Raw genomic sequence first — 13,322 nt, 5'->3', positions numbered from 1 at the left:
TAATTAAAGAACTTTTGAGTAACCATTAACTGCTATATACCAAACTGACCATTCTGAGATTTCTACTGACGTATTATGAAATTGTCGTAGCCTTCAGGAGACCCGCTCTTGTTGGCGTGTTTGGTATTTCACCGGTCTACAGTTTTTTTTCATGAAGACAGAGAACAGGACAGCTCTGTTCTCTGAGGAAAGGGAATAGTTGAATACGATGGACAGTCAAGGATTTATGGAGTAAGAGAATTTGGAGAAGTGAGGATGAGGTAAGGGAAATAGCTGAAAGAAAGCAGCTGGAAAGCAGGCTGGAACTAGTTGTGAATGGTCTTAAATTTCATCGGAAACTGGGTTTTCACTGTTAATAATGGGGAGGTAAATAATTTTTTGAGCACAAAGATACTATCTAATCTGTGAATCAAGAAGCAAACTATAGCGATGCAGAGGAAGGGTTGGAGAAGAAGAAGGGGGTGATTTAGAAGACTGTTTCAACTGCCCAGATGACAAGTGTTGAAGGCATGAAATAAGATAGAGTAAGATTGAGCACAGGTTGGAGAAGACTGTATGTGTAAGACAAGGGAGGAAGAAAGTAGTGCAAGATGATTCTGGGTTTCCAGTTTACGGAATTTTTAGATGGCAGAAGAGTCATTACTAAAAGCTCAGGAGAAAGTATATAGTGTAAGCATAAACATGATTAGTCTGAAGTGTTAATGGGCTATGTGGAGGAGAAGAGCCAACTTTTAGAAATTTGGGCCTGTAGAGATTTAGGAACAGTATTTATTGAGAGGAGGAGGACAAAGTTGGAGCCTGTGTATATCATAAGTTAACAAAAGAACCTGAGAAAAAAAAAAAAAAAAAAAGAAGAAGAAAAGAAAATATCAGAGTAAGACAGGAGACAAATATTCCAGGAGACAAAAACCATTTGAAAAAGTTAGAGATTTCAATAATGTTGTTTGTGTAGAAAGTCAAATAGGACAAGGACTGAGAAGATGGCATTGAATTTGACATGGGTGAGGTCACTGTTACCCTGTGAGAGAGCAGCTTTGGTGCTGTGGGAACAGAAACCAATAGGGGTGGGGGTAGGAGCCGGTTTCATCTCTCATTGTCTGTTGAGGTTTACCTTGAGATGGGGGGCAAAGCTGAGAAAAACCAATGAGTGCCTTTTCTTTTGGGGGTGGGGTACAGAGAAGGAATCAGTGATGGGGAGAAGATTGAAGACACTCTGTATTACATGCAGCAAATCTCAAGCACAAAATACAGAGGATATATAGAACAAAATGTCTTAATGTATTTATTAATAACATTTTGAAGATACATATAAACAAAAATGATTTGAATATGTTCCAAAGAAGAAATAAAATCTTTTGTGTATTCATTAGAAAGAAAATGTCACTAGAATGCATTTAATTCCTCAGATAAACTTGCTATACAACACAAATAATTTTTGTTTTAAATACCTATTATAAACTAGTAATGTTTCTTGCTTCCATAACTTCTTCAAAAGTATCATTTATTTTCTAGAGTACTTTAATTTGATTCAGTAACTTTTTAATATACATTATATGGTACTTTATCTGAATTAACTTGGAATACCGGGATCATTTGAACTCATGACTATATATATAATAACCTTATAAGACATTTTATTTTGAATATGTGGAATAATATAATTAAATACCAGTCTAGTTGGTGTCTGTTTTTTTAATTTTGGGAATAAAAATACAAAGTGAAAATTGTATTAACTGTTACTCCAAAAATTAGATAAAGTTGTGTAATATCAAACATTTAAAATTTCTTAGAATGCAGTTTTGCACTTTTCAGCCAGTGAATTATATAGAGAAGGTGCTAAGTGAATATTGAATGGTGCTGAATTCAGATCTTACATCTGAAACTGTATCTGATGTTGTTAGTACACAAGCCTAAGATAACTCTGTGTCACAGCTACGTTAGCAAGACATTTTAATAAATGGCTCTTATTCTTCCGACTATGTCAAAGTATTTATTCCACATACTTTCAAAATTAAAGTTTCCTGTTCTTTTAATTTGTACAGTTACTGATAAGAAGTACGTACTCCATATAATAAAAGAATAGGTAATTGCTCTTCAGAAATTTTCTTTTTTTTTTTAATATATTTTATTGATTATGCTATTACAGTTGTCCCATTTCCCCCTTCACTCCCCTCCACCCTGTACCCCCTCTCCCACCCATGTTCCCCCCCTTTAGTCCATGTCCATGTGTCATACTTATGAGTTCTTTAGCTTCTACATTTCCTGTACTATTCTTGCCCTCCCCCTATCTATTTTCAACCTACATTCTATGCTACTTATTCTCTATACCTTTTCCCCCTCTCTCCTCCTCCCACCCCTACTGCTAGCCCCCCATGTGCCCTCCATTTCTGTGGTTCTGTCCCTATTCTAGTTGTTTGCTTAGTTTCTTTTGGTTTTGCTTTAGGTGTGGTTGTTAAAAATTGTGAGTTTGCTGTCCTTTTACTATACATGTCTTTTCTTTATCTTCTTTTCTTAGATAAGTCCCTTTAGCATTTCATAAAGTAAGGGCTTGGTGATGATGAACTCCTTTAATTTGACCTTATCTGAAAAGCACTTTATCTTCTCTTCCATTCTAAATGAGAGCTTTGCTGGATAGAGCAATCTGGGATGTAGGTCCTTGTCTTTCATGACTTGGAATATTTCTTTCCAGCCCCTTCTTGCCTGTAAGGTCTCTTTTGAGAAATCAGCTGACAGTCTGATGGGAACTCCTTTGTAGGTGACTGTCCCCTTATCTCTTGCTGCTTCTAGGATTCTCTCCTTCGTTTTTACCTTGGCTAATGTAATTATAATGTGCCTTGGTGTGTTTCTTCTTGGGTCCAACTTCTTTGGGGCTCTCTGCGCTCCTTGGATTTCTTGAAAGACTGTTCCCTTTGCCAGTTTGGGGAGGTTCTCCTTTATTATTTGTTCAAATAACTTTTCCACTTGTTGGTCCTCCCCTTCTGGTACCCCTATAATTCGGATGTTGGAACGTTTAAAGGTGTCCTCGATGGTCTTAAGCTTTTCTTCGATTTTTTGAATTCTTATTTCATCATGCTTTCCTGCTTGGTTGATTCTATCTTCCTTCTGGTCCGCTGTGTTGTTTTGAGACTCATATTCCATCCTTTCACTATTGGCTCTCCTCCATGTATCTTCCTGCATCTCTTTTATGGTAATCTGCATTTTTTTCATGTAATTTGCATCCAAAATCAACCAGTTCCGTGAGCTTCCTGATCACCAGTGTTTTGAACTGTGCATCTGATAGATTGGCTATTTCTTGGTCACTCAAAAGGATGAGTCCTGGGGGACTGATCTGTTCTGCTGGAAACATATCTTATGTCTTTCCCTGTCTCTCCTATTATTTTATTTATTTATTTATTTTTTCTCCGGTCTGGCCGCTCTTGTTACGGTGGGGGGCAGAGCCTTAGGTGTTCACCCGGGCTGGGCGCCCCAGTGGCTAGATTGTGACGTTATATGTGGGGGCAGGGCGGGAGTGGGGACAGGAGGGATCAATGGCGACCGTTCTGCTCTCCCGGAGTCAGACACTTCCCTGGGCTTCCGGGCCGTGAGCTCTGCCCTGGTCCACAATCGCTGCCCCACTGATTCCCCCAGCTGCTGCTTGCGTACTCAGGGATCACCGCTACACCACTGCGCTCCTGCGCCCCGGATGGCTGTCGCGCCGATTTTGCGCCAAATTTCCCCCGACCTACTCGCGCCTGCGACCCGCGCCAGCCCCGCACCCGCTCGGCTGGTTGTCCCCTACCAGTCTGGATGTACGGGTCTACTTCACCTTCTTGGCTGTCCGACTTCCATTTAGATAAATCCTCTGACAGTTCTGATATTATGACTGCAAATCATTGTTGTAAATTATTGTTGTTCTGTTCTTGGTTGTGCGAGGACGTACGGTGCGTCCACCTATTCCTCCATCTTGCCGGAAGTGAACAGAGAGCTCTTCAGAAATTTTCATTGTTGGTCTGTAGCATGTTGCTATTGGATGAGTAATGCACTTCATGAATAACCTGTGCTTTAAACACTCCCAAAGCTTATCTTCTCAATTTTCTTTACATAAGAAATAAGAATGCTGTATATAAATAAGTCCATAATTAAATTGGAACTGCTCATTAGTCTAACCTCTTCCCATATACATCTTACAAAAGTAGCAAGCTGCAAAATGATCTCAGTCCCTCCACGTGCCCCGGCCACAGTAGGTGATACTGCCCAGTACGATGCTCAGAGACCAAGGGGTCTGTTCCAGACAGAGTCCAGCACTTCTGTCCTTCATGGGTCTGTGACACCCCACTGCATATTGTTTTCTTTTCATGTGGGGGTTAGTGTGTTTATTTTCTCATTATGCACTATGTAAACTGCTTGAGGAAGAGATCCAGCTCTTGTCACTTACCTGTCTCCATTATTTAGTAAACCCTATATGGTAAGCACTAAAGTATCTGTTAAGGGTTGTTTTAAAAGTTTTCATCAAAGAAAAAAGTGATAAATAACCTAAATACTAATTTCTGCAAAGCCCTATTTGCATAGCATTTATCCTTCTCATTTTTACCTTTTTGGTTACCAAGTAATATTATCATTTGTATTTGTATATTTTGTTGCATTGTTCTTAGAAGGCCTTTGTAGTTTCATTGATTTCAGGTGTTAATTTGATTTTATTTTGTAACCCTTTTTTACTATAATTACTCATTATAATTGATTTATGCCTTTAAAATACTGTTATTCTAGTTACAGGTGAATCTATACCATCTTATTCTGGAAGTGATATGCCAAGAAATGACAGTAGCATGTGGTCAGAAGTAACTGAGGAAGGAACAGAGCTGTCACAACGGCTCATGAGGAGTGGTTTTGCTGGAATTGAAATAGATCCTGAAAATGAAGAATTCATGCTGAATATTAGCTCTCGACTACAAGCAGCAGTTGAAAAACTCCTAGAAGCCATAAGTGAAACTAGTAGTCAGGTAACCTCCTTCTATTGCTAATATGTACTGAGTTTGAAGTAGGTTGTCTTTTAAGCCACTCACTTAAGCCAACTAAATGTTTTCTCTACCCAGCTTTCAAAGAAATTTAGTTAGGCTCCCCCTTAAAAATTGGTTGTCTCTGTGACAGCCACCACTGGAGTCAGCAGTCTTCTTTTCAGGTGGTACAGCCTAATGTGTGCTGGTGGGTTCTTCTGGTTCTAAAATTGAATGTTGTTTTAATTTTCAGATTTTCTGGACTCTTAGGTGTTACTTTTTGATACCAAATGAGATTTTTAATTGACCATTATATGAAATATTCCACTATAATATATATAATTTATTTGAAGGAATAGTGTAAGTTATCCCTAAAACTATGTGTTCTAGTATGTCATAACATTACTATTTCTTTACATGATTTTTACATCTTTTTCACAAATATGTTTAGACCACTTTACAGACTATCTCTTGTTAAGAAATCAGAGTGTGGGACAGTTTCTATATTAAGGTACAATTTTAATAGAAAAATATTAAACCATTGTATTTATAACTTAAACTGCAATGTTCTTTGTCTATAAAATTTTGTGTGTGAAATTTATATAATTGTCTAAAGTTTGTATGCAGAATTTTCTAAATCATTTGCTACTTTAAAATGAAAATTCACTTATTTTAAAAATGTTCAACTGAGATTTAGAAATGTATGAACTATAGAATCACAGCTGTCATATTAATCAAATAATTCTTTCAGGTACAGGGCCAGTGTTAATTACCATTTTCACTAATATCTTTATTCAGAGTATCTTAGATCCAGATATATTTCATACAAGTTGAGCAGTTTAAAGAGTATCTTTAATTTTGTTATTTCTGATATCTGGCTTTCATCGATGCTGCCTTTTTTCTGTATGATATTATATTTGTTTTTTGCAACAACAGTAACTGTGGGTGTAGCAGATTCAACGGTGTTATTACGTATGTTGTGTTTGAACGCTGGATTCATTTACTTTTAGGTTAAGCTAGTGAATGTAGGCCATTCTTGACTCATCTCATGGATAGTGGCACTTGGAATAATTTGTTAATTACCTGTTTCATTAACTTAGCATTATCAATTTATTATTCCTTTTTTCCTTTCTGTTGGTAACTTGCTATTAGCATTTAATGAAGAAGCATTATCAAAACAACATGTATTTCCAATGAAATATTTGTCTTCTTAGTAATCAGATATGACACTCAACCAGAGTTTCCCCCAGGTCATTCTTTGTCAGGAGACCGTCTATATTCTCTTCTTTGATAGAGTATGGACTGTATCTTCAAAAGCAAAAGAATCCTCCCTGACCAGTGTGGCTCGGTTGGGCGTCGCCCTGCAAACGCAAGCAGAAAGGTTGCCGGTTCTGTTCTGGTCAGGGTGCATGCCTAGGTTGTGGGTTTAGTCCCCAGTTGGGACATGTACAGGAGGTGACTGATGGATCACACATTAGGATGAGAATTTGCTAATTGACCAGGGGAATATATTGTAATACATCTGCTGATAAAACTTCTGGATTGCATCTTGATTGACTGGCCAAACGAAGGTACTCATATTACATTAAGTAGGTCTCAAAATGTTTCCATAGATAAATTCTGAAGATGTAATATGATATATAGTTATTATTGCTATCTTTGGGCAATTGTTTCTCTGAAGCTTTCTTTCACAACAGGTACAAAATGATTAAAATGCTTTTGTTTCAGTAATGCAAAAATTTCCTTGAGCATCACAAAGAACTAAGAAAGTATGGTGTTTCTGAAAACGCAAATCTTTGTGTATTTGTCAATATACAGTGGAAAGAGCAACTGTGTACACAAACAGTAATAGTGGTCCCATCTTTCACTCAAACCACAGTGATTTATTTTTCATTGCCAATATCCTAAGTACCAGTAAGGAAATGGCATTGATAAAAACAAACTTCATTTGTGTTATTAATTTAACAAGGTATTAAATCATACTTTAGATCAAAGAATTTTATTTTATCTATTTTTAATTCTCACCCAAGGGTATGTTTTTTATTGATTTTTAGAGAGAGTAAGGGAGAGAGAAAGAGAAACATTGACATGGGAAACATCAATCGGTTGTCTCCCGTACATGTCCCAACTGGGAATCAAACCCACAACCTTTTGGAGTAAGGGATGACACTCCAATGAACTGAGCCACCTGGCCAGGGCTTAGGTCAGAGAATTTTAATCTTCAGTATATTTTTTTCAGCTTTGGTTTCGAGAGACTTTACTTAAGCTCAAACATTGAAATTATGAATGCTGTGTACTTTCCATAGCTACTATAAGAAAGTACATATTGTCTACTAAGATTTACTGTTTTCAGAAGTCTTTACTTTTCAGATAAACACAGGCCACAGATTGGCTTTCTTTTAAAATGCTTGTGCACAAGCCACTTTAACAATCTGATGTGCCACTAAATTAATGGGGCCAGTGCAGCAGGTGTTTTCCACTGTTGCTTATCAACCTTGAAAGCTTGAGTGCATGTACATTATAGTTACTTTTTTAATTTCATGAGCTGTATAGTATAAATTCTGAATTTCTATATGATGCTGCTTTTGGGGGGTTATTCCAGTCATATCAGTATTTAATTTTGTGATTTGTACTCTTTCATACCGTGAAAACTGTTCATACTTTTCCTTTTTTGACCATTGTTAAATACTTTGACCTGGATGTTGAGTACTGTTAATGCTGTTGCTACTACTTGATACCATTGTAAATTATGGACAGTGTAGTTAATGCAGCATATTTGTTTTTTCACAAGCATTGTGGAGAACAATAAATAAATCAGAAGTGATTGGTGGTTGCAATGTTCCTATAGGCCACTCTCCCCCCCCCAGCTCCATGAGTACTGCCCATAAACAAGTGTGTCAGATCCATCTGAAACACTCAGTTTCCTGCACCATGGTCACAGCTCATCATGTCTGCTGAAGTAACCAGGTAGTGTGAGGTATAGTAGGAGCCAGATTATTCTCCTTTTGTTAAGTACTGAAGCATCAATATGTTATCTAACTTTTACTGTACTGAAAGATCACAAAAACTGCCTAGAACAGGAAGAAGCAGTTCTCAAAAGTGTAGTCTCTAAACCAGCAATATCAGCATCACTGAGGACTTGTCTAAATATAAATTCTCAGTCCCCACCCCAGCCAAACCTACTGATTGATGGAACTCAGCAACCTGTATTTTAACAAGTCCTTTAGGTAATTCTGATACACACAAAAGTTTGAGGACTATTGATCTAGAGATTATTAGTATAATGTGTGTATTACTCTAGCAGAATTTTGAAGTATTCTACTAATATGTTTTATAAAAGGTTGAAGTAGTTGTTGACATTTAAATTAAAAATGAGATATGCCTTGGGTGAATTACATTTTTCAGGCATTAGGAATAGCAGCTTTGTAAAACTTTCTTTTACACTAGTTTTAGTTCAGTTACTACTTATCCATAAATAGATATTTATAGCCATTGACTTCTTTAAATTATTCTTATCAAAAACTAAAATTATTCTGAACATAAGTATTTTTAATAGTTAGAAAATACAAACAATGTGTGGTCTTTGTGAAATAACTGGCATCCCATTTTCCTTTCAATGTGTCAGTATTTGGTTCTTCTTCATAATGGAATATTTCCCTTTCACCTTGATTTATTTTTACTTACTAAAAAAAAAATCTAAAACAGAACTTAGAGACAGTATAATTGTGCTTGTGGTGAAAGAGAAATTCATGTAAATAGTTCTGCACAGGATACCCTGAGACTAGAAAAAAGAGGAGCATCTGACAGTTTAGGGTAAGGTGGAGCTAAGTAAACTTGGCTTATTAGAGGTTTCGTATTATTCATTTATCAAATTTATTGAGCACCTGCCATATAACAGTTGCTTTTCTAGGGACTGGAAGTACAGCAATTAGCAAAATGGACAGAATCCTTGTTTTTCGTGTGAATGTTTATTGACATTTTATTATTCATAGTTTTGACCTTTTAGTTTTGACATCCTTTCCTAAGGATGCTTCCTTAAACATCCAATATTTTGAACTCTGCATCTGATAGATTGCTTGTCTCTATTTTATTTAGCTCTTTCTCTGGAGTTTTGATCTGTTCTTTCATTTGGGCCATGTTCCTTTGTCTTCTTATTTTGGCAGCCTCCCTGTGTTTGTTTCTGTGTATTAGGTAGAGCTGCTATGACTCGCTGTTTGGTAGCATGGCCTATAGGCTCCAGTGGCACAGCCTCCCTTATCACCCAAACTGGGTGCTCAAGGTGTGCCTTCCATGTGTGTTGAGTACACCTTCCTCTTGTAGTTGAGCCTTGTTTGCTGTTGGCAGGTCAAGGGGAGGGATTTAGCCAGGTCAGTCAGCTTTAAGGACTGGCTATAACTACTGACCACCAACTTCTACCCTCCATGAAGGTCAACTGTGCTGGGGCAGGGTAGTGTTGCTCTGATGGTGGTTTGTAGCTGTCCACTGGGTGTACAGGCTCTGATTTACCCTGGTGGTGCAGGTCAGGGTCAGCCACCACCTGTGTTCTTCCTGGAACCACCCAACATGAGCTATAAAGCAATGTAAGATGGCTACTACTTGTGCTGGGCTCGGAGATTCCTAGGCAAAGCCAAACTGTGATCCAAAGTTGGCTGCTGCTAGTGCCAGGCCTGGGGCTGCTTAGCCAGACAAATAGAGCTGGAGGCAGGCCTGTAAGTTGGGTGTGGCAGAGCCTCAGATAATGGCCAGGGTGGGGCAAACAGTGTAATGTAAGCCAGGCTGATGGAGTCTTAGATATGTTTCCTGCCTGCTAGTTCAGTGGCTTGGTGGGGAAGGGCTCAGAAAAAGCACAATGGCCTCAGTCCACCTTTCTGTCTGGGAAAGAGCTGCCCCCCAGCTCTTGCCCTGATGCCAGACACTTCAGTTCCTCCCCCCATACCACTGGTACCTTTCAAGCTGCTACTCCAGTGGTATTAGAGCTCAGACGGAGAGCATCTAAATTCAGAATGGGCCCTTTAAGAGGAACTGCCAAGAAGTCCAGTAGTTTTTTTCATCATTTCCAATCCCGTTGGTTTTTACAGGCAGAAGTTATGCAGGCTTCTCTTCCTGGCACTGGTACCCTGGGCTGGGAGGCCTGGTGTGGGTCTGGGACCGCTGACTCCTGAGGTATCCCTCCCAAATGTTTATGCACCATGTGTGTGTGGGATGTGCCCATTCCATGTCTCTGCACCTCCCACCCTTCTGGATTGATGTGGTTTCTTTAGTTCTATAGTTGTTGGATTAACATGCAGCTAGATTTCTGACGGCTCTGAGTGATCTTTGGTCATACTTTAGTTGTAATTTTGATGTGGTTATGTGAGGAGGCAAGCCATGTTTACCTATGCCTCCATCTTGACTGGAAGTCTCTCCAAAATCCTTGCTTTTATAGAGTTTAATATTTAATGGTGGAGCCCTGGCTGGTGTGGCTCAGTGGACAGAGCGCCAGCCAAAGGGTCACTGGTTCGATTCCCAGTCCAGGCACATGCCTGGATTGCAAGCCAGGCCCCCAGTAGGGGGTGCATGAGAGGCAACCACACATTGATGTTTCTTTCCCTCTCTTTCTCCCTCCCTTCCCCTTCTCTAAAAATAAATAAATAAAATAAAATAAATATTTAATGACGGAGACTGACAATAAATGTATAGTATGTCAGATAATGATATCTACCATGAAGAAAAGTAAAATGGGGGAGATAGAGCATAATGGGGGGAAGGAGCATTATATAGGGAAATTACAGAAATCATTTCTCTGTGATAATAAATATGCTTGAATATCTCTTTAACTACATATAGGAAACAGGCACGTAGGTAAGTAAAGGAAGAATGTTTTGGGCAAAAAAATAGCAAATACAAAAGTCCTGAAGTAGTCTTGTGCTTACTTTTTTTGTTGCTTTTTGTGGCTGACAGAGGCCAGTGCAGCTGGAGCAGGGAAAGGGAAAGTGTGGGAGAGATGGACCCTCTCAGTGTGAGTCATCAGGGTACTACACATGATGTCAGTGTCTTATTACTGGTGATGTTAATCTTTTGTTTTCTTTTGCTTTTGTTTGGAGAGACAGTTTAGAAGGTACTTTTGGCATTACTGAAAATAGATATGTACAAAAATGTATCTGTCATGCATGGACCAATGATGAGATAGTGCCATGAACTAAGGAGTGTAATTTATCCAATTAAATTACATCGGGTACCATGTAATTGGTACCCATTGAGCATCGGGTACCATGTACCCATGTGTACCCACATGCACATGCACAATGGTGTTTCCATCTTTGAAGTGTTATAGTACATAGTCTTTCATATGCAGTTACACACACAATTATATGTCATTTGTAGATAGATTTTTTTAATCCTCACCTGAGGACATGTTCATTGATCTTAGTGAGGTAGGGAGAGAGAGAGAGAAATGTCAATGTGAAAGAGAAACATCAATTGGTTGCCTCCCGTATATGCCCAACCATGGATCCAGCCCACACCCTTAGTACATGTCCTGAGCAGGGATCAAACCCACAACCTTTTGGTGTACAGGAGGATGTTCCAACCAGCTGAGCCCCCTGACTTGGGCTGTAGATAAACTTGTTAAGACATCCTTTACAATTGCATCCACAAACAAGTGGTACTACAAAATGTGTGTAAGAACTCAAGTGAAAACTGTAAAACATTGCTGATAGAAATAAAACCTTAATAAATGGAACATACACAGTGTCTGTGGATTGGGAGATGATCTTGTTGTCAGTTTTTGCTACATTAACCTGTAGATGCAATGTAATGCCAATCTAAGTCCTAGCAGGTTTTTATAACAGAAATTGACTAGGTGATTCAAAAGTTTGTATGAAAATTCAGAGGACCTAGTATAGGCAAAAGGATTTTGAAAAATAAGAACAAGTTTGGAGGAGTTGTGCTACCTGATTTTGAGATTTAATATAAAGCAAGACATTCCTGTACTGGTAAAAAGTACAGACCAGTAGAGCAAAATAGAGATTCCAGAAATAAACCAGTACACATATAATCAAATAACTTTTTCAACAAAGACCACAAAGTAGTTCACTGAGGAAAGAAAATTTTTTTCCAAAAATTTTTGAAACTAGATATCTATATGGAAAAAGCAAAAAAAGAACTCCACCTCACAAAATGCAAAAAAAAAAAAATATATATATATATATATATATATACACACACACATATATATATGTATATTACAAGATAGACCTAGGTATTAAAAATAAAGCTACAAAGCTAGAATAATTTTTTCATGACTTGAGAGTAAACATAAATTTGTTAGAGAAGCCACAGAAAGCACAGGCCATAGTTTTTTGTTTCATTTTGTTTTTTAAATTAGAGGCATAAATCTTGATTAATTGTTGTATCCGCTGTGTTTCTCCACTGTAATATTAGTATTTTTGTCTCTTTGTAGTAAGTGTCTTGGAGTGCTTTAGAATATGCAAATAATTTTGTTTCTCCTTAAACTTCCACCCAGTAATGTTAGCATACATTAGTAGATTTTGCTTATACAGTTATTACTGTGGTGTTTATTTTCACATCCTTCTAATTATTGATTGCAGTTTTTCTATAAGAGTTGTCTCTTCATTCACATCTGTAACTAATCAGGATCCTTATGAACTCACGGGTTTGTTTGTTTGTTTTTTTAACTGGGTTATAATCCAGTACTGTAGTGATACATTTTACTTCTATCTTTGGCACTGAGAATTTTTTTAGGTTGGTGTTTGTACCATTGCAAGCAAAGTGCTTACTTTTGAGCATTTTTACTATCAGAGGCTCCAGGCCCAGTGTGTATTTTTCCTGCCCCAGCCCTAGAATCAACCACTTTTCCAAAGGCTTCAAGTTCTTTTTATTGGCGAATATTTAGAAACCAAGATAGGGATGCTAGATGCGCCTGTTACTATTACCAAGTATCATGACTTCTAGTTCTCTTAGGAGACAACTTGAAAACATATGTAGTATTTTAACCCTTACATCTGTATTTATTTCTACATCTGTCCGTGTAGTAAAAAAAATTCTGATGGTAATATATACCTGTAAAGTAATTTCACAATTGCTAACCTATACCCTTGTGAAAAACAAAGTTATTAATTATGGTACAGTATTTGTATACACTGTATTTTGTCTTTAGCCTTACAAAGTCAGAATACTGTTTTTCACAGAAGCTTAGGTTAACTTTTTCCGTCCCCACCTCATGCCGTTATTCATTTTTAATATAGTTAGAACCATTTGCTACAGTTTTTATTCTAATTTGGGTTCTCCCACATTATGGTTAATTTTTTAAAATTTACATACTATAAACTTCACTTTTTGTATAAACAC

At 37.7% G+C, this 13,322-nt stretch overlaps 1 protein-coding gene across 10 annotated transcripts in view; it reads left to right on the top strand.

Annotated features, from left to right (window-relative positions):
* Nucleotides 1-13,322, top strand: part of AKAP9 (A-kinase anchoring protein 9) — a 168,300-nt gene that overhangs the window by 96,503 nt on the left and 58,475 nt on the right. For 9 of the 10 annotated variants that reach the window (XM_036010625.1, XM_036010628.1, XM_036010627.1 and 6 more), the window contains one exon: nucleotides 4,747-4,979. In XM_036010625.1, the coding sequence (XP_035866518.1) occupies nucleotides 4,747-4,979 (233 nt within the window). The remainder of the gene's footprint in view (nucleotides 1-4,746; nucleotides 4,980-13,322) is intronic. The other variant, XM_036010622.1, reaches the window with a different exon arrangement.

This window comes from Phyllostomus discolor, chromosome 10, assembly GCF_004126475.2.
Source record: "Phyllostomus discolor isolate MPI-MPIP mPhyDis1 chromosome 10, mPhyDis1.pri.v3, whole genome shotgun sequence".
Lineage (NCBI taxonomy): Eukaryota > Metazoa > Chordata > Mammalia > Chiroptera > Phyllostomidae > Phyllostomus > Phyllostomus discolor.
This window is presented reverse-complemented; position numbering and strand designations above follow the sequence as displayed.